This window comes from Dermacentor albipictus, chromosome 3 (assembly GCF_038994185.2).
Source record: "Dermacentor albipictus isolate Rhodes 1998 colony chromosome 3, USDA_Dalb.pri_finalv2, whole genome shotgun sequence".
Lineage (NCBI taxonomy): Eukaryota > Metazoa > Arthropoda > Arachnida > Ixodida > Ixodidae > Dermacentor > Dermacentor albipictus.
This window is the reverse complement of record NC_091823.1, coordinates 73,637,058-73,662,246: the sequence shown is the minus strand read 5'-3', so window position 1 is coordinate 73,662,246 and position 25,189 is coordinate 73,637,058. Positions and strand designations below refer to the sequence as shown.

The 25,189-nt window shown below is 45.8% G+C and overlaps 1 protein-coding gene across 1 annotated transcript in view; it reads left to right on the top strand.

Moving 5' to 3' along the window:
• Positions 1–5,094: 5,094 nt before the first annotated feature.
• LOC135900689 (acid-sensing ion channel 4-A-like) overlaps positions 5,095–25,189 on the top strand; it is a 33,475-nt gene continuing 13,380 nt past the window's right edge. Inside the window, exons 1-9 of the mRNA XM_065430226.1 lie at positions 5,095–6,104; positions 8,361–8,473; positions 10,473–10,636; positions 12,244–12,372; positions 13,458–13,566; positions 13,914–13,998; positions 21,210–21,389; positions 22,514–22,589; positions 23,825–24,282. Coding sequence (XP_065286298.1) covers positions 5,209–6,104; positions 8,361–8,473; positions 10,473–10,636; positions 12,244–12,372; positions 13,458–13,566; positions 13,914–13,998; positions 21,210–21,389; positions 22,514–22,589; positions 23,825–24,282 — 2,210 coding nt within the window. The 5' untranslated portion in view covers positions 5,095–5,208. The remainder of the gene's footprint in view (positions 6,105–8,360; positions 8,474–10,472; positions 10,637–12,243; positions 12,373–13,457; positions 13,567–13,913; positions 13,999–21,209; positions 21,390–22,513; positions 22,590–23,824; positions 24,283–25,189) is intronic.

Here is a 25,189-nt window from a genome sequence, read left to right as displayed (position 1 = left end):
TCTTCGACTTCTTCGTTATTCCGGGGATTGAGAGTCTCACCGTTGGCTTTGCCATCGTCCAGTGTTGAACTTCTGGTATGTCATGCGGTTCGAAGTCCGGCGGCAAAAAGTCTTGCTGCAACACGGCTACTGAGCAGGCGGCGACAGGCCGTATGCTTGTGACGTTCGTCAGTGGATGATTCCTGCGTCTAGTCAGTAGCTCCTTGAGCTACAGTCTCAGTATCAGTATCAGTAACATTTTTTTTTTACGTAAAGGCCATATGAGCGCAGCGAACGCGGCGTTAGAGGAGCTGTTGGACGATGCGGACATACTTTGCATCAAATAACGAAAGATAGAGAAGATCTTACTTAAACTTGAAAATCACTCCAGATTAGAGATATTTATCATAGAATTTCAATGCTCAATCAAGGCAATAGTGGAACTGAGTGTACCCAGTTACTACGTTAGACGAAAACGCCCCGTGACGAAGTGTGTGGCAAAGTTTTAACGATGGCATCTCGCGGCAGATGCTGCTGCGGCATGTCACGACGTATGATTGCCAGGCAAAACGTGCGCTGTCAGTACCTGCCGTGGCAGGCAGCGACGTTCAGTTTCAAACTTCGTGGACTTTATTCGTCAGCGGGTGTTTATATCCAATGTGATAGCGGATATACGCTGCCCCTTGTCATGTAAGTGTTGCAGCGTTTTGCTGTCAAGGAAATGATATTTTGTGATTAGTTTGGTTTGTGCGATTTGTTTGTATGGTTTTAATTTGGAAATCAGCAGTGTTTTCAATTTGAAAGCGCACTAATACGCTATTCATGCTCATTGTCATGCTGATATGTGAGGCGCCTTTTCAATGACGCTGTAATTAAGGCGTTAAGATCAGTACAAGGATAAAAGTTAGAGGGACGAAATCGTGCTTGTGTGTCCCTAGCGTCGGGATCGGCCGCTATGCGTGAAACTATCAAGAAAATCGCATTTTGCAGAATGCGAAGAAAGGCGGGCAAATTACTGTCTCTGTGCAGCTTGCCGATCTCTGCAATAGAGCCGTCATTGTGGTATTTTAGTCTCCCGTTTAGCAAGATTGTTGCATACAAGAGAACTGGTACAAAAGGGATTTTTGTTAATGATTTATTACGAGCACGGCATCACAAGAGGTGAGGTCAAGTGCCCGCCCTGTTTTCTTCCCTCGTGCTACAGCGCACTGATAGAATCTACATAGTGTGTGCCCATTTCGTTAACCAGCCTGCATTCTTGCAGTAAATTTTTACATTTAGCCTTGCTTATGTTTGTTTTTGTGATTTGGATACAGTGTTTTAGTTGCATACTTTGTGTACACACCACTTTCATATAAGTCATAATAAAATTTAGTATGTCTTCCACATTGTAGTTTAATTGTGATGTTATTTGTTTCATTAAACTGCTATAAGTTGAAAGAATCTGTAGAACTGCCCACTTACCTAGAAATCACACCTAGAGGGGACACTTCAAGTTCATTTCTACTCAGTGAAGAGTAAGTGCATATATGTGCCAGCGGTGGTATGTGGGCAAGTCTTTCTGTGGAATCCACTGCAAGTGCATTCAAAACATTTCAGCTACCAGCGTAGTGCAGCAACGTATCCACTTCGACAAAATGAAGCACAAGGGTAGATATCTGGGCACACCTGTCCAGGGCAGCAACTGTGTCTACACTGAAGCCATTTCAACTACCAGCATGTACGGCTGTTCCATTGAAAGTGGGACTGCAGACATTTTTTTTTAATTACGGGGTTTTACGTGCCAAAACCACTTTCTGATTATGAGGCACGCCGTAGTGGAGAACTCCGGAGATTTAGACCACCTTGGTATCCCCAACGTGCACCTAAATCTAAGTACACGGGTGTTTTCGCAGGGATTTGATCCCGCGACTTCGTGTTTATCAGCCCAACACCATAGCCACAAAGCAACCACAGCCGGTGGGACTGCAGAATCTTCAGTAGTGTGCCCTCGAGCTATTCATCGATGAAACTCTGTCTGGTCTGTGTGCCAAATATTTTCGGATGTGAAAGTGAGGGCGAACTGGTAAAGCTACATGTGTTAAACCTTTTTGTCATTCAGAGTGCTTTTTTTTTTACTGTAAGAGACTGGAGATGTGTGCAAAGTGTAACATGTCAGTGTACTAATGTATTCGCCGGTTTACAAATTATTCATTGCAACTTTGTTTTTGCCAGAGTGGTACGTGTTTGCTTCTTGTACAGGGCTTTTTAGACAAACCAATCAGTATTTATTATGAGCATTGCTTCCTTGGTTACTCTAATACAGCTTCCAGTGCATTCCGGTTTATATCCAGGTTTATGTAAGTTTCTAATATGAGGTTTACATTCAGTTCTCATGTTCTGGAGTGTCAAGATTATTTGTGCAGCATTACTCACTCTCATCCTTCACTGTACTACAGTGGTGCTCACTTGTTACACTAACTCCCCCGTTTGAGTATTCTATACTAATTTGGCTTCATTGTTGCTTTTTGGTTGTGCGGTTCTTTAATTCTCTCGCTATTACATTCTTTGATATATCCTAAAGGCAATATTTTCAATTTTGAATTGTTCCCATTGTTTGGTTTTCGTCACAAGATTGTTTAGTGATGGGTTGCAGTGGTATTTCTTTTTGTGTTCTTTTCAAGCTTCTAGATGATTAGTAACATTGCTTGGAGGCAGTTACCATGCGATTCAAACTCTTGCATTATCAGTCTACTTCTTGCATTCGCAGCGATATCGCTTCTAAATAGCACTTGTTCATCTGATAGCACGTGCTCTTTACTATGCCAAATAAGAAACTTTTGTACGCTCCATGTTTTTGTGTTCATTTTTGTATGTGTACTGTTGTGTTCGGCCGTTCACCCCGCGACAACTTCCAGTTACGGATAGCGCGATTATGGGAAACGGGCCGACGGCCTCGTCAAAATAGTTCTCAAAACAGATGATTTATAGCCAGCATGGGAGCACCTCGGTCAGGAGAGGTTTGGGCAAATAGTGCAAGGATACGGCCATCACCTGTCAGCCACCCAAATTGGCATGTCCCCGCCGGGGACAGAGCCGGTGCACGATCGGAGACAGTGAACGAGCGGAGTCAGTGTACGACCCCGTTTCCCTATTTGTGCCCAGTGATGTGCGTGCGCTTCCGACAAACTCCCTTCTGAGGGAAAGGCCAGCAGGCGTCCGGATTGGCGGGACCTGATGTCATCGGTCTCCTGGAGCCGTATAGGGGAAAATGACTGAACAGTGACCACGCAGGGCAAAAAAGGAGCGACGGACGCCTGGAGTTGAACAGCTGCTACAACTTCTTCGTGAACTTTCTCTGTACTACTTTAAGTTTTCTTGTAAATATGTAAATATAAACGTGTTTGTCAAATGTCCTGAATATTGGGCCCAGCCTCACGTTCCCTTACACTTCCACGAGCAATTGAAGTACATTCCCACATCTTCGGACCCCTAGTTGCAACATGTACTTAGAAATTTTGTTTATGCACTAGTCAACGTTGTTCACTTTCATGTTCATTACAAGTTTTTTCTGCGACTTTTGTCATTGTTGATGTACTTTTACTTCTATTTACTTTTCATTTCTCACACATTTTGCTAAAACCTTGCGTAAGCATTACTTTTTAATAAAGTGTTGTTTGGTCACAATATTCTCATTTCATGCACTCTTGGCATGAAGTCCTTGGCCTGGCCGCTTGTCAAGACGTGCCCATTTTTTTCTTTGCAGGATGTCATTCCCATTTTGGTTGTAAGCATCGTTGTAGTATACTAAAGGCGGTATTACGCATTCATTTTTGCTAACATGCTCATTTTCGTGTGACTTGTTAGAGGATGCGCCAGTCTCTCAGGCAACACTGCGCCATAGTTGAAATCAAGAAAAAGAAATAGGCATGTGCACGGCATGTAATGAAGAGGGAAGATAACCGATGGCCATTATGGGTTACGGACTGGATTTCATGAGAAGGGAAGCGTAGCAAGGGTCGGCAGTAAGTTAGGTGGGCGGATGAGATTAAGAAGTTTGCAGGGACAACATGGTAAGAATCAGCACATGACTGGGGTAGCTGAAGTATGGAAGAGGCCTTTGCCCTGCAGTGGGCGTAGCCAGGCTGATGATGATGCTGATGATGATAAAATGGGACTGCATCCAAATTTCACATGTAAGCTACTACCCCTAAGTCTCTAATAAAAAAAATGGAATTAATTTTTTTTAATAATTATTCTTCTGAAGCTCGCGTTACTAGAGGCAAAGTATGTCTGCCTTGCATGTGCTCAAACTCTAGATTCGTTTGCAACACTGTGGAAGTTGAAGGACTTCTTATAGGAACGCCGAATACAGCTCGAGATGTTTTGTTCGCGTCGCGTCGTCCCCTCGCCGCCACAGTAATTCGCGGTATACGACATGCATACGCCAAGATCTTAACAAGTCCCGTATCGCTGTTACGCATCACGTACCAAGCAAACATAACACTATTTATTCTCGCCAATAAAAGAGAGTTGCACCCTGAACTATATTGCACTGCCCAAAGGTATTAGCTGTGTACGCCTCGTACATTCAGCAGTGCTGCAAACGACTTGTGAGATGCAGTATATGTGCACCTCTGCAACAAAGTTATGTTTGCCGCGCTCATAGCCTTCTTACTAAAACATATCTGTATAGCTTGAAGGAAACATTCTATAAATAGATGGCCTACCTCTGCCCCATCATTTAAAAACCTTCATTCACAGGTACGTTAAGAAGCAAATCAATACGCGTTTATGGCTCATTTGGAACAAAAGCGGTTCTAGGGCTCCTCTTCTTTCTACTTATGAATCGATGCATAGGCTGCGCACCATAAAACGAAACATACGGCGATTAGGCATAGCTGCGCCATGATGCACGACGTATAAATGTATTCCAACAATAGTAGCGCTCTCGACGGCGCCAGTTTATACGCATTTCATTGCATCTACTAAGTGTTAGCTTCAGTGCACGCCGCTTGCAACATACAAGCTCTCGTTGTTGTAGACCACGTGAATGCCCGTTCGGGGCCCAGGACTAGCTACGCTGAATTCTGAGGGGAACCCCATTACGCTAACAACATGTGTTATGCTTCTACTCTGTTCAGCACTCTCCTGTGTGGATCTTTCCTATTTCAGAGTACCGAGTAATGACGACCCCTCTGTCCTGAGCGAACAAATATTTACCGTCACGGAGTCATCGGTATTTAGAAGATGGAGTGCATTACTTCGATTACGGTGCTCGCCAAGTCTCACGATACTGGAGCACGCCACGGAGCTGACCCGCTCCTCAAATGGGCGCTTCTGAAACGCGGCGCGGCCTCCACCGCCAGTGCATCCCGGAACGCCGTCCCGGACATGTCGCCGGTCCGGCGCTTACGCGACAAACTGGCGAAAGCGCACCTGACGATGACTGCCGACCGCACGGAGACGGACGACGAAGGCGACGACGAGCAGGAGCGCAGCTTCGGCGCGCTGAACCGTCAGTTCGCCGAACGCTGCACCGCGCACGGATTCAACCGCATCGCGTCCACTCGCAACCTGCGCCGATTCCTGTGGGTCGCCGTCGTGGTGGTGGCGGTGGGTGGGTTCCTCTACCACATCAGCTTCCTCACGGCCAACTACTTCTCGTACCCGATCATGACGGCCACCGAAGAAGTGCACGCCGAAGAGCTCCACTTTCCGTCCATCACCGTGTGCAACCTGAACCTGCTGCGCAAGAGCTCCTTCGACGACTACCTCAAGGACATCGCGGCCCGGGCGGGCAACCCAAGCATCGCTGCCACGACGACCGCTGTGCCGGACGGCGGCGGTGGCGGCGGTGGCGTCGCCGCTGCGAGGACGGCGCACGGCAAGACGCGGGACATGTTCTCGCCCGCGTCCAAGGGCTACTCCGGCAGTGGGAGCGGCGGGAACGGCGTGGACGACGACGAGGAAGAGGTCTGCTACAAGTCGGTCGACGAGTTCCTCAAGAGCAGCCGCACCATGGACCTGAGCGACATGTGGATGAACTTCATCGCCACCAAGGACCAGCTGCAGAAGTTCGGCCACCAGGCCAACGACCTCGTGGTGCAGTGCACCTACAACGCACGCAACTGCTTCGACGAGAGGTGAACCTGGTTTTATTTCAGAGCGCATTTTTCGGTGACTTCGTTCGCATTAGCTCGTTTTAGTAAAGTAAACTGAGCGGCGTGCCCAGATGCGGCTAAACGAGGTATGGTACGACTGTCACGAAAGAAGCCCATGCAGGAAGAGTGTGGGGACTACCAAAAGCAGACTAAGACCAAGCTGTTAATTATGTCTGAACAATGCGATTATACATAATATGACTTCTCAATGCGTGTCATTGAATATATTAATTCATAATTAACTATATAGAGCGCGATTGCCTCAGTTCTAACCTTTACTTTCTTGGCCACCCGCCACGGTGCATCAGTAAACATGGCGTTCCCGTGATGCACACGTGGCTGCAGTTTAGATACGGGTGAAAGCCGAAAACGCTACTATACTTGTATTTAGGAGCGCGTTAAAGGGCCCCTCACCAGGCCCCATAGCAAATTTTGGTTATACGCTGGAAGTTGTTACGTGTCCTCTAGGGAGCATTCTGCGGCAAGAATTTTTCAAATCGGCTCATTAATAGCCGAGCTAGAAATATTTCAGTGCCGCGAACCCATGATTTCAAAAGACGAGCTCCACTGCATAGCGAGACACCCTCTCCACTCGCTCCGTCTAGTCTCCGCAAGCGAAGTGCCTTCCCTGCGTTCTCCCATACCGGACTTCGAGGATCGCGTGAAGCACACGCCACGGACCCTGCCTTCATTTCTTTTCTCCCCGTTTTCTTTTCTTTTCTTTTTTTTTCGGGCTGCGCACTATTGCTGATAGCGTCGCGCGCGAGCTGTTGTGATGTCTCGTTTCGCGCAGCGCACGATTTTGCGCGCTGTGCACAAGGACACATGACTAGCGGTATCATTCAGTGCTACACGAATACTGAGGCAGAATAAATGGATCGCAGAGCATGATCGCGTGCTAGAACGCGGTAGAAAATGGCATAGTTTCGGGGCCTGCACACGTGACTGCATGACCGTGGGAACAAGCAGTCGAAGAAGGAGCACATCTCTCTTGATTCGGTGCGAAGTGAAACAAAAAACACGTAGACATTCCGTTTGTGTGTTTTATTATTTCTCTAAACTTCAATTCGTCAATTCAAGCAACAGAACACACAAATAGCAGTTGTTCCCTTGAATAATTCTCGAAGTCACGTGTATCCACGAGTGACGTCACACTGCGGACACGACTACGTAGGCGCAGGAACATGACTACGTCACCGTCCGGCTTCGAGCGCGGTCGCCGTGAGGGAAAAGGAAAACGGCGTTCGGATTGAAATTTCAGACCTTTCCGCAACGCGTTGCGATGCAATTCTTTGCAAACGCGATCGTTGGCACGCATTGTATGCTCTGCGCTTGTCAGCTCAAAATGGCCAGACCTGGTGAGGGGCCCTTTAAGGAACACCAAGTGGGCGAAATTATTCCGGAACCCTCCTCTCTATACACGGCCTTTCTCATAGTCTCATTGTTGCTTAACTTTAACCGAATCAATTAACTGTCAGGTCGATGACAGTTTTTATTTGCACGCGTCTCGCTGACTAACGAGGAGCTTATATACTTCGAGCACTTGCCATTTTCGATCCTAGGATACCTCAATACCCCGTCTCTTGATAATCTAGGCACCATATTCGATCCGGCCTAGCGCTGCCATCTACTGGCCTTGCGGTATGTTTGAAGTTTGTTGGTTAAAAACCTGGGTTCTCATGCTAGTCGGAACATATTTATAGCAGCTCAGAAACCCCAGCCCTGCGTGTATAGCTGATGTTGTTGGTACATATAGAACAAGAAAAAAAGAGGTTATCTTGTATTGTGTGCTCATAGCAAACCTTGAAAAGTGCTGCGGAATGCTTATGCCGTGAGCGCCTTCCCATTATGTAGCTGGCGACATTCCGCACAAGAGCTGTTATCTTCCTACAAATTGAGATAAATTCAGAAGTGTTTTTATAACTTATTATGATGTGCCCTATTGCTTTTCTCAGTTGCCGTTCCGTTTCCTCAGTGAAGTCTCGGAGTCGGCAAAGCGTACCTTTTCGAGAATGTTTGCTGGCGCGGGTAACCAACACAGCATTTAAGCGATAAGCCGCCCCAAGTCAACTGGCGCTCTATTGTTCATTAAGTTGACCCTGAGCATCTTTCTTTCTCCTTTGAGCATTGCTGAGAGGTGCAGCTCTACAGGGTACGAGCGAGGAAATGGCGAGTGCTGGGAACAAATAACAAGACGCCAGATGTCATTTGCTGACCGTGTAATGTGTGGACTTGCAGCCATTCCATCCTGCGTGTCGAAGCGTACCCTTCACCTCGATACGGACTCTGCCAGACGATTCGCTTGGCCAACGATTCCATGCGAAAAGTTCGGAAGACGGGTCCCACTTTGGGTAAGAGAGAGAGAGATTCACTTTATCCTGTACAAAGGGCTTATAGCGTTCCCCATGACTGTTACTCAAGGCTGATGTGTTACCAGCGACGACTTTGGGTAGGAGCCATGGCGAGCACTATACAAAATGAAATAGCCCTCAGTCTAAAATCAACTGAATGAACCATTTTGCCATGATCCTAGGTTTCTGCTGCTTTCCTTGGCTAGTTTTAAAAATGTGTTCTCTTTTTTTCGTAGCGTCTCGTTTCACAGCACGTTGCTGTGCTTTTCATTGCGCCTGTAATTAAATTTTCTTCCCTTAGTCGTGTTTGCGCGGGCACTACTGTTGTACATCGGTTTTTCGCTACTGTCAAGTTAAAAGCTTTCTTTTCATCAACACCCCGCCGTACCACCGTATTATTGAAATTGAAAATCAAGTTCAACGAAATATTACTGCAGAGTGGGGCCTGCTCTTTGTGAATACACAAATTGCACATGCCGCGGTTTCCTTGAACGAAACAGTCGATTGAAGTTCCTTCAACTTATTTCACCTGAAATCTGACACAAATGAAGTTCACAACCCGAATGTGTCTAGAACCTCTCTCTGCGTATAAGAGTAGCAAATTTTATTTTGTCAGATGGGCAATAGAATGCCAAATGTAGACCATTCACTCTCTCTTAGAAGAAACTGCAAGTAAAGTAGCATCGCCAAGGGAAATTACACGTAATGCGGATTAACTGTGGCGACAACATCTACTTTGTACATTTTCGTAAGCCAAACTTGTGACAAAATCTACAACGCGTATTGAAATATTGACATTCTTCAAAACTCGTGCCCGTGCCAGGTCATAAACGGGCACCGCGTGACACTTAGAAAGGTTCTTAGCTTTAAAATACCGTATTTACTCGTGTAAGGCCCACACTTGCTGTCCCCCTGTCGAAGGTTTACTAAGCAGTTATAAAAAAAAGAGCTAATTGCGATGGTAAAATCGATCTTATTGTTTTTTAGAGCGCCAGCAGAGCAAAAAATTTGCTTACAGCCTTTTGTTCACTGTTCTGCTCCATTAAAATAACATTCATTTGAAATTTGAAAGCCGCGGGTGCGTTTCGCGTTCACGCATCACGCAAGCGCGATGTTCGTCGCAGCTCATCATGTAAATAGCGCATACCGCGCGCACGCTTTTGGTCCCACGACACTGTCAGTTTAGGCTGTGCTGCGCGAAATCACTTTGGAACTTTATCGACCTTATGCCCGCACCGGGGTCTTACGCCGTTCCGTCCAACGAGGGTTCACACGAACGTAGTATAGGCGTTCGCGGTAGTTGCTGGTTGATCACCCGCGAACTCAAAACACCGCTTCACGAACGTGGCCACCAAGCCAGACCGTGCACGTGATGGTGCACCAAGCTAGCCCGTGCTCGACCACCGGTACCAGGATTTTAGCGGCGAACTTACCTCAACGGCTTGCCGTCCGCCCAACTTGACGGCTAGGCCTAACAAGCACCGGTTCATCACACTCGACGGCCGAAGTTGCGGTTTGGGTTCGGTTCGCCCTCAGTTACTCCAGCGCTTCCGTACGGAATTCGGTGATGGCGATAATGCCACAGTTGGCAGGGAAATTAGAGCCATCTAGTAGCAGCTTGGGGAAATAAACCGGCACGTGACGCTCACTGAAGGTGTTTCTCAAAATTTTCCACACTCCAAGGTGAAGGTGCGGGTCTTACTCGAGGGCGGATCTTACAAGAGTAAATGTGGTAACTCATATACTCGCACGCATTCATTACATACAAGGTTAAAGGGGCAGCGGAAAACAAATGCCCTTCGCTCGCTATTAGGAAATATTCATCCAAGTTTATTATTTATTGTAATTTCTGCAATATTTCGTTTCTAACGATTTCTGAACATCTCTATACCACTCTGGAACAAATATCCTGGTGTACCAAAGCTTCGAGGCGTACATGACGCCCAAGTAAGTGTGCATGCTTAGCTTAATGTGGGACTTCTTGTTACGTTCGTTCCAGGAATGCGCCTAACCCTGAACATCGAGCGCAGCGAGTACCTGGACATAATCTCGCCCGAGTTTGGAGCTCGGATTCTGATTCACCCGCTTGGCACGCTGCCCAGCCTTGAACGGGGCGGAATAACACTCACACCTGGCAGCAAGAGCTACATCAGCATAAGAATGGTACTACTCTCGCGCTCCTTTTCCGCGTCAAGCTAAAGCTTGAGCGCCACGGCTAAGGAAGGTTTAGCTTGTCCGTAAACGTATCGCCTTTTTTCGGAACGCAGGGCTACTGGAGACGTAAACGGGAGCGGTCGTCTTGGTGGCGCTACCCGATGGCGCAAAATTTAAGCAGAGAGACAGAGTTATTATTGCAGTAACTGTATATTCTATACATAGCTGCTGGTGTATATTTTGGGCAGGGACGCATTCCTTAACACGCGCCCTCCGTTTTCTTTTATTTCTATCTGTTTCGAAAATAGTACTCATTTAACACGAAAATGTATCTAACGTGCTTTGGTTAGAGAAATTGTCACAGCAGGGTGCTTACCAGCGTTACTGCTGCAGTTTTCGGACTTGCGATCACTGGTGCTTGGGGCTCACTCTCTTCCTCTTTCTGTTCCCATTTTCCTTTTCCCACAGTGTAGGGTAGGAAACCATATGCTCGTCTGGTTGACCTTCCTGGCATTCCTATCTTTCATTTCTCTGGCTCTAGGGGCCTCTCGGTTTCGTCAGGGTGTTAATGTGTAGCTGCAACAAAAAATTATGCAGAAACCATCGAAGCTGATTATCCTAATAAGCGAATAGCGTTCTGACACCCCTTATTTAATTATCCATGCAACTTTGTGGACCACTGAAATTCACCGGAGGGACCAGCAAGACTATGAAATTGCACTTCAGTAGTGTATCGGGTGATTAAAGCACGATGCAGTAATGTGTAATGCTTTTGGATGAGTGAAGGCAAATATTTCTAGCAGGTCAATCAAAGATTTCGTTTGTCTTTCTAGGAGTGTTTCTGGTCGTTGTTAAAAACGCACTAACTTCCACTGCCCCGCCTTCTTCTTCTTCTTCTTCTTTTTTTTTTTTTGCTACTACGGAAATCACGCACCTATTTCTATACCTGGAGAGATCCAAATACCGAGTGAGTGAGCGAGCGAGCGCTCCTTCGGCCACGTGCGGTAAAATGCGTGTATATGTCTTGCGATATGCGTCTGTCCCGCGCAATTTCTATGGGAGTATACTGTGGGCAGAGAGGTGCTTTGATGTGACCATAACTCGCCTTTAGGGTGTTGCTCTGCTATAGGCACGAGGTCGCAGGATCGAGTCCCGCGGCCGCGGCATCCGTATTTCGATGGTGGCGAAATGCAAAAGCGCTCGTGTTCCGTGCATTTGGGGCACGTTAAAGATCCCCTGGTGGTCAAAATTAATCCGAAGTCCCCCACTACGACGTGGCTTTGGCACGTGAAACCCCAGAATTCGGTCATGCATGTGACCATAAGTGTCCGCACCTAATGACACATACATTATCCGAGCTATTGATACAACATTCGCTTATCGAGCAAATTATTTTCCCTTAAATTGCATCATGCCGTTGCTTAACAAATGCATGTATGTGGGCAGTACGATACGCGCTCAGCAGTTACAAACATATCCGCTGAGATAGGCAACAGTCCACAAACTTATCAAATGTTACCGCAATGCCCACCTGGTGCCATTCCACCTCGGCTAACTTCAGATTTGTCGCTTCACCAGGAACTCTTCTTTTTTCCACTGCATGCAACTGTGTGCAGCGCAAGATCGAGAGGCTGCCTGAACCATATCGTGGATGCAGCATGAGTTTCAACGACAGCAGGATCACGCCGTACCTCCGCGAAGTGGGCCTCGACGACCTGATTCAACGCTCCATCTACACGTTCGACGTAAACAAGGACTTGATTTTGCTACCTTTTCTCTGTCAAGATAGTTTCATGCTTCACTTGTCAAGGTTGAATGGTGCAGACCGATATGAGGGGGCGCACAGATGTACATGTGTGACATCAAAGGCTGTTATTAGAAGAACGGCCCGTACGTGTCCCTGTTGAGGCGCAAAGGGCATGTCGATCATCGTGAAGGACTGTAATAAGAGACAAGAAATTTCGGTCAGGCTTTTAGTTAGGCCTGTAACAGTCGAAAAACAAAATGTCGCCGCTCAAAGAATTGACAGCGATAGCAAGTACTTAATATTACACGGCGTAATGGCAAGATTTATGTACAGTATAAATTGCACGTAATGATATCGCCTACCGATGCATGGTGCCTCGTGCCCGAAGGCCCGCATGAAGAGAGTGAACTCGATGACTGCGAGCACTTGCGGTCCCAGTACTTCAAGCGTGATGCGAAGCGTCGGCAGCGGGCAGCGGGCATGTGCGCGCGTCGAGCTTTCCGTGTCGTTGCTGCTCCTTCACCATTGCACTGTGGTGCGCGCCTTCGAAACTCGGCAGATCACGTGATCTCCAACACGGGGCACGCATAAACACGGTGCGCCATGCCATGGCGCCAGCCTTACGGGCCCGCTCTCGACGTCGCACATGCTCGCCCTCGCATCTGCAGTCGGGCACGTGACCTTCAACACACGGTGCATGACACGGTGTGCAAGCCGAATGTGGTATCCGTATAATTGATGTCGCAATAGTAAGTGCGCCCAGTGCCCAGGTTTGCAATATGGCCGCACTTGTCTGAGACAGAACTTCATTGTCAGGCAACTTGCTTGTGCTGGCCGAACACACGCTCTGTTCTTCATATACCATCGGATGACAGCTTGAAACCCGCATGAGTTGTTGTGGTGCGTGGCTTTAGAGCAAAAACAAATAGATTAACAGTGCCACACATTTGTCCCTCGCGGAAAAACTCGCTGCATGCTATCTCTGAAGGCTTGCCGTTTTGTCTTCAGCTCATTTACTAGCGCTCTGTGCGCGCATTCTTTCTTCAGAAGTGTCTGTGATTTCTGTTCTTCCTTGTTCTACAGTTTTGCCAGACACTGTGCCGCGAAGCGGCACTGCTTCGAACATGCGGCTGCCTCGACGAACTTTCGACTTCCGGACGGGCCCCTTGCGACCTTTGCAACGTCACTCAAGGTAAGCTGCGGTGACAATCATTTTCTTTCAGTGCTTATATCGTGCGCAGCACGACGTTCCACAATTTTTCTCAAGAAAATCAATAAATGCCAGCTTTAGTTGCTACTGCGTGACACACTGACATGCAAACATGGTAAACATTCGTGCGATGTTCCGTAACTGCGTCTCCTTGCATAAAGATTCTATACGCAACGTAGAGCAAGTGGGCAGTTTTCGATCGCTAACAGCGACGGATAAGCACAAAGGGGGAATATTAGAACGTTAACCACCACATCTCGTTTCGTGTTATCACTAGTCTGAGTTGTGTTTCACAGAATCCAGCTAATGGGCCGCAAATCCATTTACAGCTCGGTGCCGTACACGTTACCTGCGGACCTACACGTCCTCCAGCGGAGGCCAGCAGTGCAAGGCGCTTTGCCTTCCCGAATGCGTGTAAGTAAATCCTTGCGCTCGTTTTTTGTCTCTATATTTAGTTTTTACAGGCTATGGTGGTGGTGGTGTAATACAGGCTTGTCTACAATATAGAAGGGAGTCGCAAGCCGTTCCACCTGAACGTCTGTTTACCTTCGTACAAACGCGATTCACGAAGTGACCTGAAAACTGGCATCGTGAAAGAACACGAGTTGAAGATCGAGCACTTGGAACAACTCCGGGTCCTCCTAGAAGATTAAACGTTGAAAGCCCTCCGCCCATTTCCACTTCCTCCTAAGGGGAAATTGAGATCACTGGCTTTACAGTTGCAATGTTTCATAACACATGGTTGAGAATTCGTTATGTCCAGTCGCAACTGATCTTTATTCGGGAGTGCCCAAAACGTTTCGTGAACTGAGGCCCCTGTTGTTTTCGAGGGAAGTGGTCGGAAGTTTGCTACGTGGGCTCATATAGCTTCTCTATACTGGCTGAAAATCAGAAAACAGGAGCTGACAGCACTGAACGTCTGTTCTTTCGCAAATATCTAATTGCAGTAGCAAGGCGCTAGAACATATTCAAGAGTTCAAGAGTTCTTTATTTATTTGCATATTAATAAGGTTACAAATGGGGATTATACATACATACAGAGGGAGGTCCCATAGTCAACAGACTGTACAGGGGACCTCCCATTACAAATGAGTAGGATATATAAATACAAAGCAGCTATATGAAAACACAAAAGACACCATATCAGGCACGTACCCAGGGGGGGGCCCGGGGGGGCCCGTGCCCCCCCCGAAATCAAGTGGCATACCCCCCCCTCCCCACCCACGCCACCACTCCTCACACATTCCTAAAGCGCCGCCAGATTAATGTTGAGACTTGGCAGCTACTCATCGGTCAGCCTTATGCTGCCTTTTTCACTCCTTTTAGATGGCGGTAGTTATCGGCATCTCTTGTAATGTGAAGGACAGTTTTCTCATAGATTCCGCACCCGCGCGATTAACTCGAGATGCGTTCAGTTGTCACCATCTATTCAACCGTCACGCGCATAGCTGTTGCTTTTGTTAGTTCAACCTTCTTTGTTTAGGCTGATCCTGGGACCAGGAGAGGGATGCGGCTGTTACTTAGCTGGTCTGTATACTCTCATGGAACGAGTTGCGGCCGGAGAAAACGCCAATTACGTTTAACTTTTCCCTTTGCTTCATTATTTCCTTGAGTTACGGCTCGCCGCTACGCTGGCAGATGCCCGGAACCATATACACGTGATATGGGTTAGATAAGGTGGGAAATAAAGTAATGTGAAAGAGCGTCCATCATGAAACCCTGCAATAACCCTTAAACCAATAAGCAAGATGACTGTTGCCCGTTACCTCGTCTGTTTTTCCCTAATTGTATAGCACTTTTCGTGCAATATTGGCAACTGGAAACAAAAATCGCAAGGAGTTGAGAAATTAAGCGATCTACTAAGCGAGAGAGCCAACGCTACAACCAAAAATGTTGACCGTTGTTTATGACAATATTTATGGATCAACATCTTTTTATTTAAAAAGGAAGTAGAGGAAACGCCGCCGGAAGTGGAGAATAATTGCTTGCTTTGAATGACGCTTCTACAGTTATCGGTCGAACCGCCTCACGTAGCCACTTCTCTGATGTGCTTATGTGGGTGTTTTTCTAACCTTTCTCGGTGAGCGCAGTACGTCTATAATCGCAGTCCTGCGCTCTACGCGGTTGTATGGGACTGGCGGCCGCACACTGTTACGCAATTCGCGGAACTGTCAAAACTGAAAAACAAGGCGAAAATAACTGATATTCGAAACTATAACATGAGAAAGACTGAAGAAGCCGTAAAAAAATGAACGCAGCCTGAAATCAGTAAAAAAGAAACCTGGCATAGGACAAACCATGATGTATGCACTAAAAGATAAGAAGGATAATATCATAAGCAATCTCGAAGATACAGTAAAAGCAGCGGAAAAATTCTAAGCTGACCTGTATACAGTACCCAGAGAAGTCACGATAGTTCACTTAGAAACAGTAATGAACAGGATACAGAAACTCTCCTATAACTAGCGATGAGGTCAGAAGGGCCCTGCAAGACATGAAACGATGAAGAGCGGGAGGAGAAGGTGGAATAACAGTCGATTTAATCGAAGATGGAGGAGACATAATGCTTGGAAAACTGGCGGCTCTTTATACGAAGTGTATATCGACTGCAAGGGTCCCAGAAAACTGGAAGAATGCAGACATTATACTAATCCACAAAAAAGGAGACGTTAAAGAATTGAAAAATTATAGGACCATTAGTTTGCTCCCAGTATTATATAAGATATTTGCCAAAATAATCGCCTATAGAATAAGGGCAACGCTGGATTTTATCAACCAAGGGAACAGGCTGGCTTCAGGAAGAGATACCATACAATGGATCACATCCATGTCATCAATCAGGTTATCGCGAAATCTGCAGAGTACAATAAGCCTCTCTATGTGGCTTATATAGATTACGAAAATGCATTTGATTCAGTAGAGATACCAGCAGTCTAGAGGCACTACGTAATCAAGGACAACAGAACGCTTACGTAAAAAGCTTTAAAAATATTGCTTTGTTTGTTTGAACGAGGTGCGTGGGCGCCATCACTCCAGAAAAGAGGAGGAAGAACGAACTGGGCTCGCACTGTGAATCTAAACGGTCAGCGCTGTAACCATTGTTGTAAATATAATCTGTAAATAGTTTCTCGCCTTATTGACTCGTCCTTCGCGTAAGAATATATACAGAGGTTCTACAGCTACCTTAATTCTACACAAGAAAAGCAGGGAGATACTTATAGAGAAATGGGTCAAACAGGGAGAGACAATTTCTCCAAAGCTATTCACTATGTGCTTAGAAGAATTCAATCTATTAAACTGGGAAGGCTTAGGAGTAAAGATCGACGGCAAATATCTCAGCAACCTTCGGTTTGCCGATGACATTGTTCTATTCAACAACAATGCAGACGAGTCACAACAAATGATTGGAGACCTTAACAGAGAGAGTGTAAGAGTGGGGTTGAATATTAATATGCAGAAGATGACAATAATGATAAATTGCCGGGCAAAGGAACAAGAGATCAGGATCGCCAGTCGGCCCCTAGAGACTGTGAAGGAGCACGTTTACCTAGGTCAATTAATCACAGGGAACCCTGATCATGAGAAGGAAATTCACAGAAGAATAAAAATAGGTTGGATCGCATACGGCACACATTGCCAGCTCCTGACTGGAAGCTTACCATTATTATTGAAAAGTAAGGTGTGCAATCAGTGCATTTTGCCAGTGCTGACATATGGGGCAGAGACTTGAGAATGAGTTAAGGACCGCGCAAAGAACGATCGAACGAAGATTGCTAGGCATAACGTTAAGAGAGAGAAAGAGAGCCGTTTGGATCAGAGAGCGAACGGGTATAGACGATATTCTAACTGACATCAAGAGGAAAAAAATGTAGCTGGGCAGGTCATGTAATGCGCCGGTTAGATAACCGTTGGACCATTAGGGTTACAGAATGGGTACCAAGAGAAGGAAAACGCAATCGAGGACGACAAAAAACTAGGTGGAGCGATGAAATTAGGAAATTCGCGGGCGCTAGTTGGAATCGGTTGGCGCAGGTCAGGGGTAAATGGAGATCGCAGGGAGAGGCCTTCGTCCTGCAGAGGACATAAAACAGGATGATGATGATGATAGTGATGATGATGATGATGGTGATGATGATGATGATGATGATGGAGGTAGTGGGCCCCCCCCCCCCCGAAAAAAAATCCTGGGTACGTGCCTGCACCATATTAAGTTAGTCACTAGCTTACGCTGTAAAACATTTAACGATACAAAGCACTTATTAATAAAATGATAACGAACGATCACATTGTTATATTGAGTGCAAAAATTTACGAAGGTTTGATTTGAATGTGTAAAAATGAGAGGATATCTTAATATGACACGGTAATGAGCTCCAAAGTAGTGTGGCTGAAAAATTTGTAGTAAATTTACCATAATTAGTTCTAGGTTTTGGTAGTAAATAGCTGTTGGTAGAAGCGAAACGGGTAGACGTGGAATATGGATACTGGCTGGTATTAATTATAGGGAATGGGAGCTTTCCGTTCACAGATTTATAAACAAGTATTCCAAGTGAGTATTTATTTAGTTTCTGTAACGATAAAATGCCGTTAGATCTGAGCAATGGAGATGCTTCCGATGTGTACCTGCTACGTGTAATGATGCAAATTGCTTGATTTTGTGTATGCTGTAGTGGAGATAAATGTGTGGGATACGTGTTTCCCCATGATGATATGCAATAATTAATATGCGTGTGAATAAAAGCGTAGTAGAGGGAGATGAGTGTCTTCATTTTAAAGAAATTGCGAACTTTAATTAATATTCTAATTCCATATGCTGCCTTTTTTGTTAATGATAAAACATGCTCGTCAAATTTTAGGTGTTTATCTAATATGACGCCAAGAAACAGTACACTATCAGTAGGATAAAGTGCACTGGAAGCAAAGGTTAGCGATGGATACACCGAGATATGTTTTTGTTTAGCTGAGAAGATCACGAAGTTAGATTTGGCGGTATTAATGTGTAGTCTGTTTAGTTGGCACCAGGTTACAATATTTGCCGCGTCGTGATTAAGCTTACACATCAATGAATCAAGACTTTTGTCTGAGGAGAAGATGGTAGTGTCGTCAGCGTAAAGGATACAGTTAGAGGACTTTAGGTACTTTGGGAGGTCATTAATGTATATTAAAAACAAGAGAGGCCCTAATATAGATCCTTGTGGTACACCAATGTTAGTTGTTTTAGGGTGCGAGTAAGTGCTGGAGATTGATACAGTGTATTCTGTATCTTTCAAATAGTTACGTAGTAATTGCAGTGCCGGGCCAGTTATACCAATAGAGTCTAATTTAGCAAAAAGGATGTTATGAACAAGTGAATCTAATGCTTTAGAAAGGTCAATAAATAATGCGCCAGCGAAATTTCCAGTGTCAATTGCCTGCCGAATCTTGTCTGTTAGAAACATTAATGCCAAATCAGTTGAGTAACTTCCCGAAACCGAAATTGATTTGGTGATAGGATGCAAAATTTTGATAAATAGCTTGATAAGCGTGTTACGATTAGTTTTTTGATAATTTTACTGAAGAATGAAAGTATAGCTATAGGGCGGTAATTAGCTGTTAGACGCTTATCTCCCTTCTTGAATACAGGGATTATTTTGGCTTTCTTCAAAGAACTTGGATATATTCCTGTTTTAAAGATAAGGTTCACTATGTGACAGAATATTTCAGATATTAGGTACGCTATCGTTTTTATGAGAGATGGGCTGAAGTTATCGAGACCAGGACCTGTATTCTGTAAATTGCAATATGGGCCATAATGTACTCGTAATTAGTTTAAAACTTAAGGAGCTAGGACACAGATATCCACAAGCTTGCGGCGCATGCCATACGCAGCGGCAGTTTGTTGCGACAGAATTATTTTGCCTACGCGTGTGGACTTGGCACAACGGAATTTACGAAAATCTACAAATTTTCCTATGGAAAACAAGATTTTGCGAATACTGCATGAATGAGCAGAAATTGGCCACACACACACACACACACACACACACACACACACACACACACACACACACGCGCACACACACACACACACACACACACACACACACACACACGCACACACACACACACACACACATACACACACACACACACACACACACACACATATATATATATATTTATTTATTTATTTAAAATACCTTACAGGCCCCATGGGGGCATTGTGTAGGGGGGGTTACAGAGTAAGCAGCCTTCTAAAGTGGTATACAAGAGATACACCTCAATACAGGGCTCACCAACATTACTATCAAGATTGAAACATGAAACAAACAACTGAAGTAATGAAAGGCCACAAAGGTACACTTAAGGAAATAACTTGAGTAAAACTTAACATAAGGCATTAATACTAGAAAGTAAAATACACAAAAAATGAACATATCAGGGAGTACAATTCTTGAAGTGATATTCAGGGAAAAAGACGCAAAAAAGCAATAATATATACATGGCATACAAGTGAACACACGACACAGCATAACATAGCAATTCACAAGAGCGAGATAGCAATGCATCAAAAAAAAAAAATTATCACAAGAAGTTCGAAGCAGATTGCCGAGTGTTAGAAACAAGATAAAGTGATTTGTAAGTGCTATTATGAAAAATGCTCGTGTAGGAGATGACGAAATTTTTCTTGATCTGACTCGGAAGCAATGTGATCAGGCAGATTGTTCCACAAGCGAATGGCCGTAGGGAGTGCGGAAAAGTTAAAAGCATGTGTCGTGCCGTACATGCGCGCAAAACATAAGTATACTTAATCAAACTTAAGTAAACTTAATCGTATATATATATATATATATATATATATATATATATATATATATATATATATATATATATATATATATATATATATATATATATATATATATATATATATATATTATGTTCGAAGAAATTATATCGAAGAAATATTGGAATGTTTACAAAGGACGGTGTGCGCTGATACTATTTGGTAATTAGTCGGTCATTAAGCATGCAGTGAATACTCTTTCTGAACTATTGAGTAATTGAAGCCACGAAACGGTGCGTTCTAGCCGAATTGTACTAAAGCTGGCACGCAATAGAATCGTGTACTCTTATCATATTGAGCAATGTAGACAATAGCACAGGTAGAAGAAGGGCTGGCTTTGGCATACAACCAAATTTTAGCACGAACCTGGGCTCGTTCTTGTTTTTGTTCTTTCGTGCCGTCCTACCGCTATTCTCGGAAGTGCAATATGATTTCATACGTTCAAGGCTATCGTCTTGCTCTCAAACGGAGGCTGTTTCGTCTTCGAGAGGAGAACTAGAATAGAGCTCGAACTTGAATTTACCGCGTAAGGTAACCGTCTCACGCGCTCGCCACATATAGTTAATTCCCACAGAGCGTTCGTAAGTACTAGCCGCGCGCAGATTTCCTTGGGCATCGACAGGAGCGTATATATATATATATATATATATATGTATATATGTATATATATATATATATATATATATATATATATATATATATATATATATATATATATATATATATATATATATATATATATATATATATATATATATATATATATATATATATAGCTGGGAGCTGCGTTCGTTTACAGGGAGGTGCGGTACGACCTGACGACCTCCCAATCGGAGTGGCCGAACTTCCGGCAGCAGGCGTGGGCCATCAAGAGGTGGCCTCTGCTCAACAAAAGGATGCAGGACGCTGGCATCCGCTGGCAGGAGGTGCTCAACACCACCAATGACCGCTCCTTCTTGGACGAACTGCTAGCCTTCAGGTCAGTCGACTGACTGACGTGTATGGTGTATGGGTATACGATGATACAGTGTTTGAAAATTCCACAAATCTGCGTAGAAAAGTCGGACAGAGCATTTGGCATTCATGGAAGTTACTTAGAACACCCTGCTTTGATTCAAGAACTGGAGGTCCACTGCGCAAAAGTGGTAGAGGGACGGAGTATATATATTCATGGCTTATTGGTTGGCATTGCCGTAATCAGATTGTGTCCACATCCTCAATTGAGTACCGCACACATTCAAATGTGTTGCTTCGCTTACGTCACTTCATATACCGCAGTGGAGAACCAAATTTTCACAAAATGACAATGTCACCAAATTTGGTAGGTCCGAAAAGCGGAGAATGATCAGGGTTTTTTTTTTTCTTTTTTTTCCTGGGTGCACGTAGAGAAGGTATCACGCATTCTGGCAATTACTCAAACGCGCAATGTTGCAAATCGAGCACATAATGAATGTATTCCGCTATGTTCCATACTTATATAGGATTTTTTTTTTTCTAAGAGCTCTAACAACTTTTTCTAACAGCTCCGACCCTGACCTGCAGGCCAAGGTCATCGAGAGAGCTGAAGAAGCCGCCCGGGCCCCGGGGCTCGTGGCTGCCTAACAACAAGGTCATCCGTCAATACCTTGTTTTCAAATAAAGTCTTTACTCACTCACTCACTCTAAGAGCTCGATGTCTGTTCAGAACCCGACAAAACAGGGACTCAGGTGGGCCGTGCCAGGTATAGCTGCGCGTCAAGCACGTGCTGTCGGAAAGTTGGAATCACGACATCAGAGATCACACCTCACATTTGGGTGGCGTCAAGAAGTGCTCACTGATTTAAAAGAAAAGAAAGCCATCTTCAGGATGGCCAACGCCACTATGGTGGCATTTAATGAAATGGCTTCGTGCTTTCTCTGACAAGCACTGTTTGACCACAGCACACAAACATTGTAGACCGTTGCGCCATTAATTCCAATCGCTTGAGAAGCTACCCTACATTGAACTGAAAGTTTGGCTATTTGTTTCATGATTGCATGAATGGGGACTAGAAGAATCACCAGTGACATAAATATTTTTGCTATGTATTCTGAAGTGTTTCTCTCCCGCTTTTGTCATTACAGGGGCAACTTCATGAGAGTGCACATATTTATCCAGGAAATGAACTACCTCTCCGTCCGCGATCTTCCTGCATACCCCGTAAGATAATAAGTATCTAAGTTCCATCTTACAAGTTCCATCTCACTCAGCATAGAACAGTTTACACCCTTTGGAGTGCCCCTTCTGATAACGCGCGTGCCGTTCGTTACTGGAAAGTTCCGGGCAACGCATCAAGGCAGATGACGATTATCGTTGTGTGGCAGAAGGGGCACGCCAAAGGGTGTAAACTGTTCTTAGAGTGTAAGCAACTTAGTAGCTTTGACTGCGACTGTTTCTCTTTATTAAATTTTTATTCTGGTGATGTAACTTTTCGGCTATAAGTATAGTCTCAAAAGTCAGAAAAATAAACTGCTTTTGGTTATTATGCCTCTGTATACACGTTTGCGGCGGCGAATAAATAGAATACGCAGTGTCGTTGCAATAAAGGCTCTACGTTTTTAAGTATAAGTATACTTAGCGAAGTGTAGCAAGGTGACTAACAGGCGAGCGTACGTGCTTCATTGGATAAGTCAGGGTAGCATACTTCTACTCATGGGAGAGGACAAATCAACCTTGCCCTCCCCCTCCCTCCCCTCCGTTCCACCCGAAATTTCCCGTGGGATGTCATTGTCATTGTCGCTGACACCAGACCAACGCCTCGAAACGTGGGCGCCCTACGTCCGCACCGTCCGGCCGCATTCGCGTCGCGAAACGCACAGAGTTCGTGCACCAATATATGGAGAACAGATGCACACTCATGTTCGACCTCTTGGGAGCAGGTGCCAGCGCCAATCTAGCGACGCTCAGCTGCGCCAGCGCCCCCTGAAAACCCCGCTAGTCTCGTCCTACGAGGCATGGATTAGGCCGGCGAACGAATCCGCGGATTCTGCCAGGTCCATCTTGGGCCTCGCTCTTGGTTTTCGCCAAGAGGATCGACGCGCAATTCCTCGGGCGCCTCGATCCCAAAACTACCCCCATTACCAGACCACCAAATAACGGGCCTCCGAGCCAACAATATAAAAATAAACGCACCTTCGTTGTCATCACTATAAATGTGGCGCGCTTCGCACGAGCGCCCGTTACTATAAGCTTGGAAAGCTAGATCTTATTTAATTTCTTCGTCGTCTCGCGCCTGCGTCCGTCAACATTCTGGTATGCCTCTACGCTTGTGCGCCTCCGCTATAGGCTGTAAATCTCTATAGAAGCGACATATGCATTTTTTTTACACAACGACAGTACAGCGGTTTGTAACGCGATGCTTTAACGGCCTGCCTATCTGCCATTCGCTGCCGCAGCTGCCGCAGCTGTTCGCCGACCTGGGCGGATGCTTGGGCCTCTACATCGGCGTGTCGGCCATCACCATATTCGAGTTCCTGGAGCACGTCTTTCTGCTCGTGAACCACCTGTGCGAGAGGCACTGCGGTTGCTGCAAGAGGCAGCGCGCCTCGCAGCGTCCGAAGGCCGAGTGGAGGCACCCGCCGCCCGCGCGAGGCGAGAAAGCCGACGAGTATCGCACGGGAGGCGAACAGCAGCAACGGCGCAAGCCCTGGTCCTTCCTGATCCGCGATCGGGAGTACCCCGTGCTGGGCAGGCCCCCGTCGCGCTCTCCTCTCTTCCGCACCGTGTACTCGAGCTCCAGAGATTACGCAGCGCCACCTGCCGGTGCTCCGACGAGGAGGCCGCTCTACCTGGGTTACACCGTTCCCCAGCACGTCGACGACGATGGCGGATTTTTCGGCAGGCGCTTCCAAACGTAAGCTGCAGCGGCTTGTAGCCCATATATAGGCTTTAGGACGCGAAATATCGGCACTCGTATAGGTAGAGTTCCTGCTGCACAGACTTTAACAGGGGCGCACCAAAAGATATGACATCTCTCTCTCTCTCTCTCTCTCTCTCTCTCTCACTCTCACTATATATGTATATGCATAGGTGCACTTAAAGGGAAGCTGAAGAGTCTGTCGAATTCACCGTGGTGGAATTCAATAAGACGTTCATATATGGATGCGGGAACCTTATAAACCATGCAGGTAAAATTCGGTGGAGGGGGGGGGGAGGATTTTTCACTTAGGAGCGACGTAATCGTCGGCTAAAATTGCGTTGCCGCTCCGCCCCCAAGTGGAGCGCCGCGCGCTGCTGCTGACGCTGACGATGCCAGCGAAGACCGGAAACCGCGGCGTAGTGACGTCAGAACTGGTGTTCCGTTCCTTCGCAGTCTACGCGACCGTGCGTGACCGTGCTTGTTTCTGCGTACGTGCCTCTTTATTCTATGGCGTGCCGTCCTAGTCTGCTTCGCTCTACCCTGCATTCTTTTGTGTGTGTGCATATAGAGTGGTAGTTCACGTGCGCAACATCAATTGAAGTGGTGGGCCGATCATGCCGGCGTTCTGTGCAGCCTACGATTGCACGAACACCAGCGGGCGCGACGATGTTTCGATGTTACATTACTTCCCGCAAGACAAGAAGCTTTCAGCTAAGTGGGAGCCTGCTATGAATCGAAAGAATTTCAAGCGCTCAAGATCAACAGTGCTGTGCTCGAACCACTTCCGTGACGACAATTACTACCAGACTTTATCAATAATGCGTGAATGACTGAGAGTACGACTTGCTGCAAGCAGGCTTTCTAAACGCAGCTCGGAAAGGTCGGGGCAACGAACGCACAA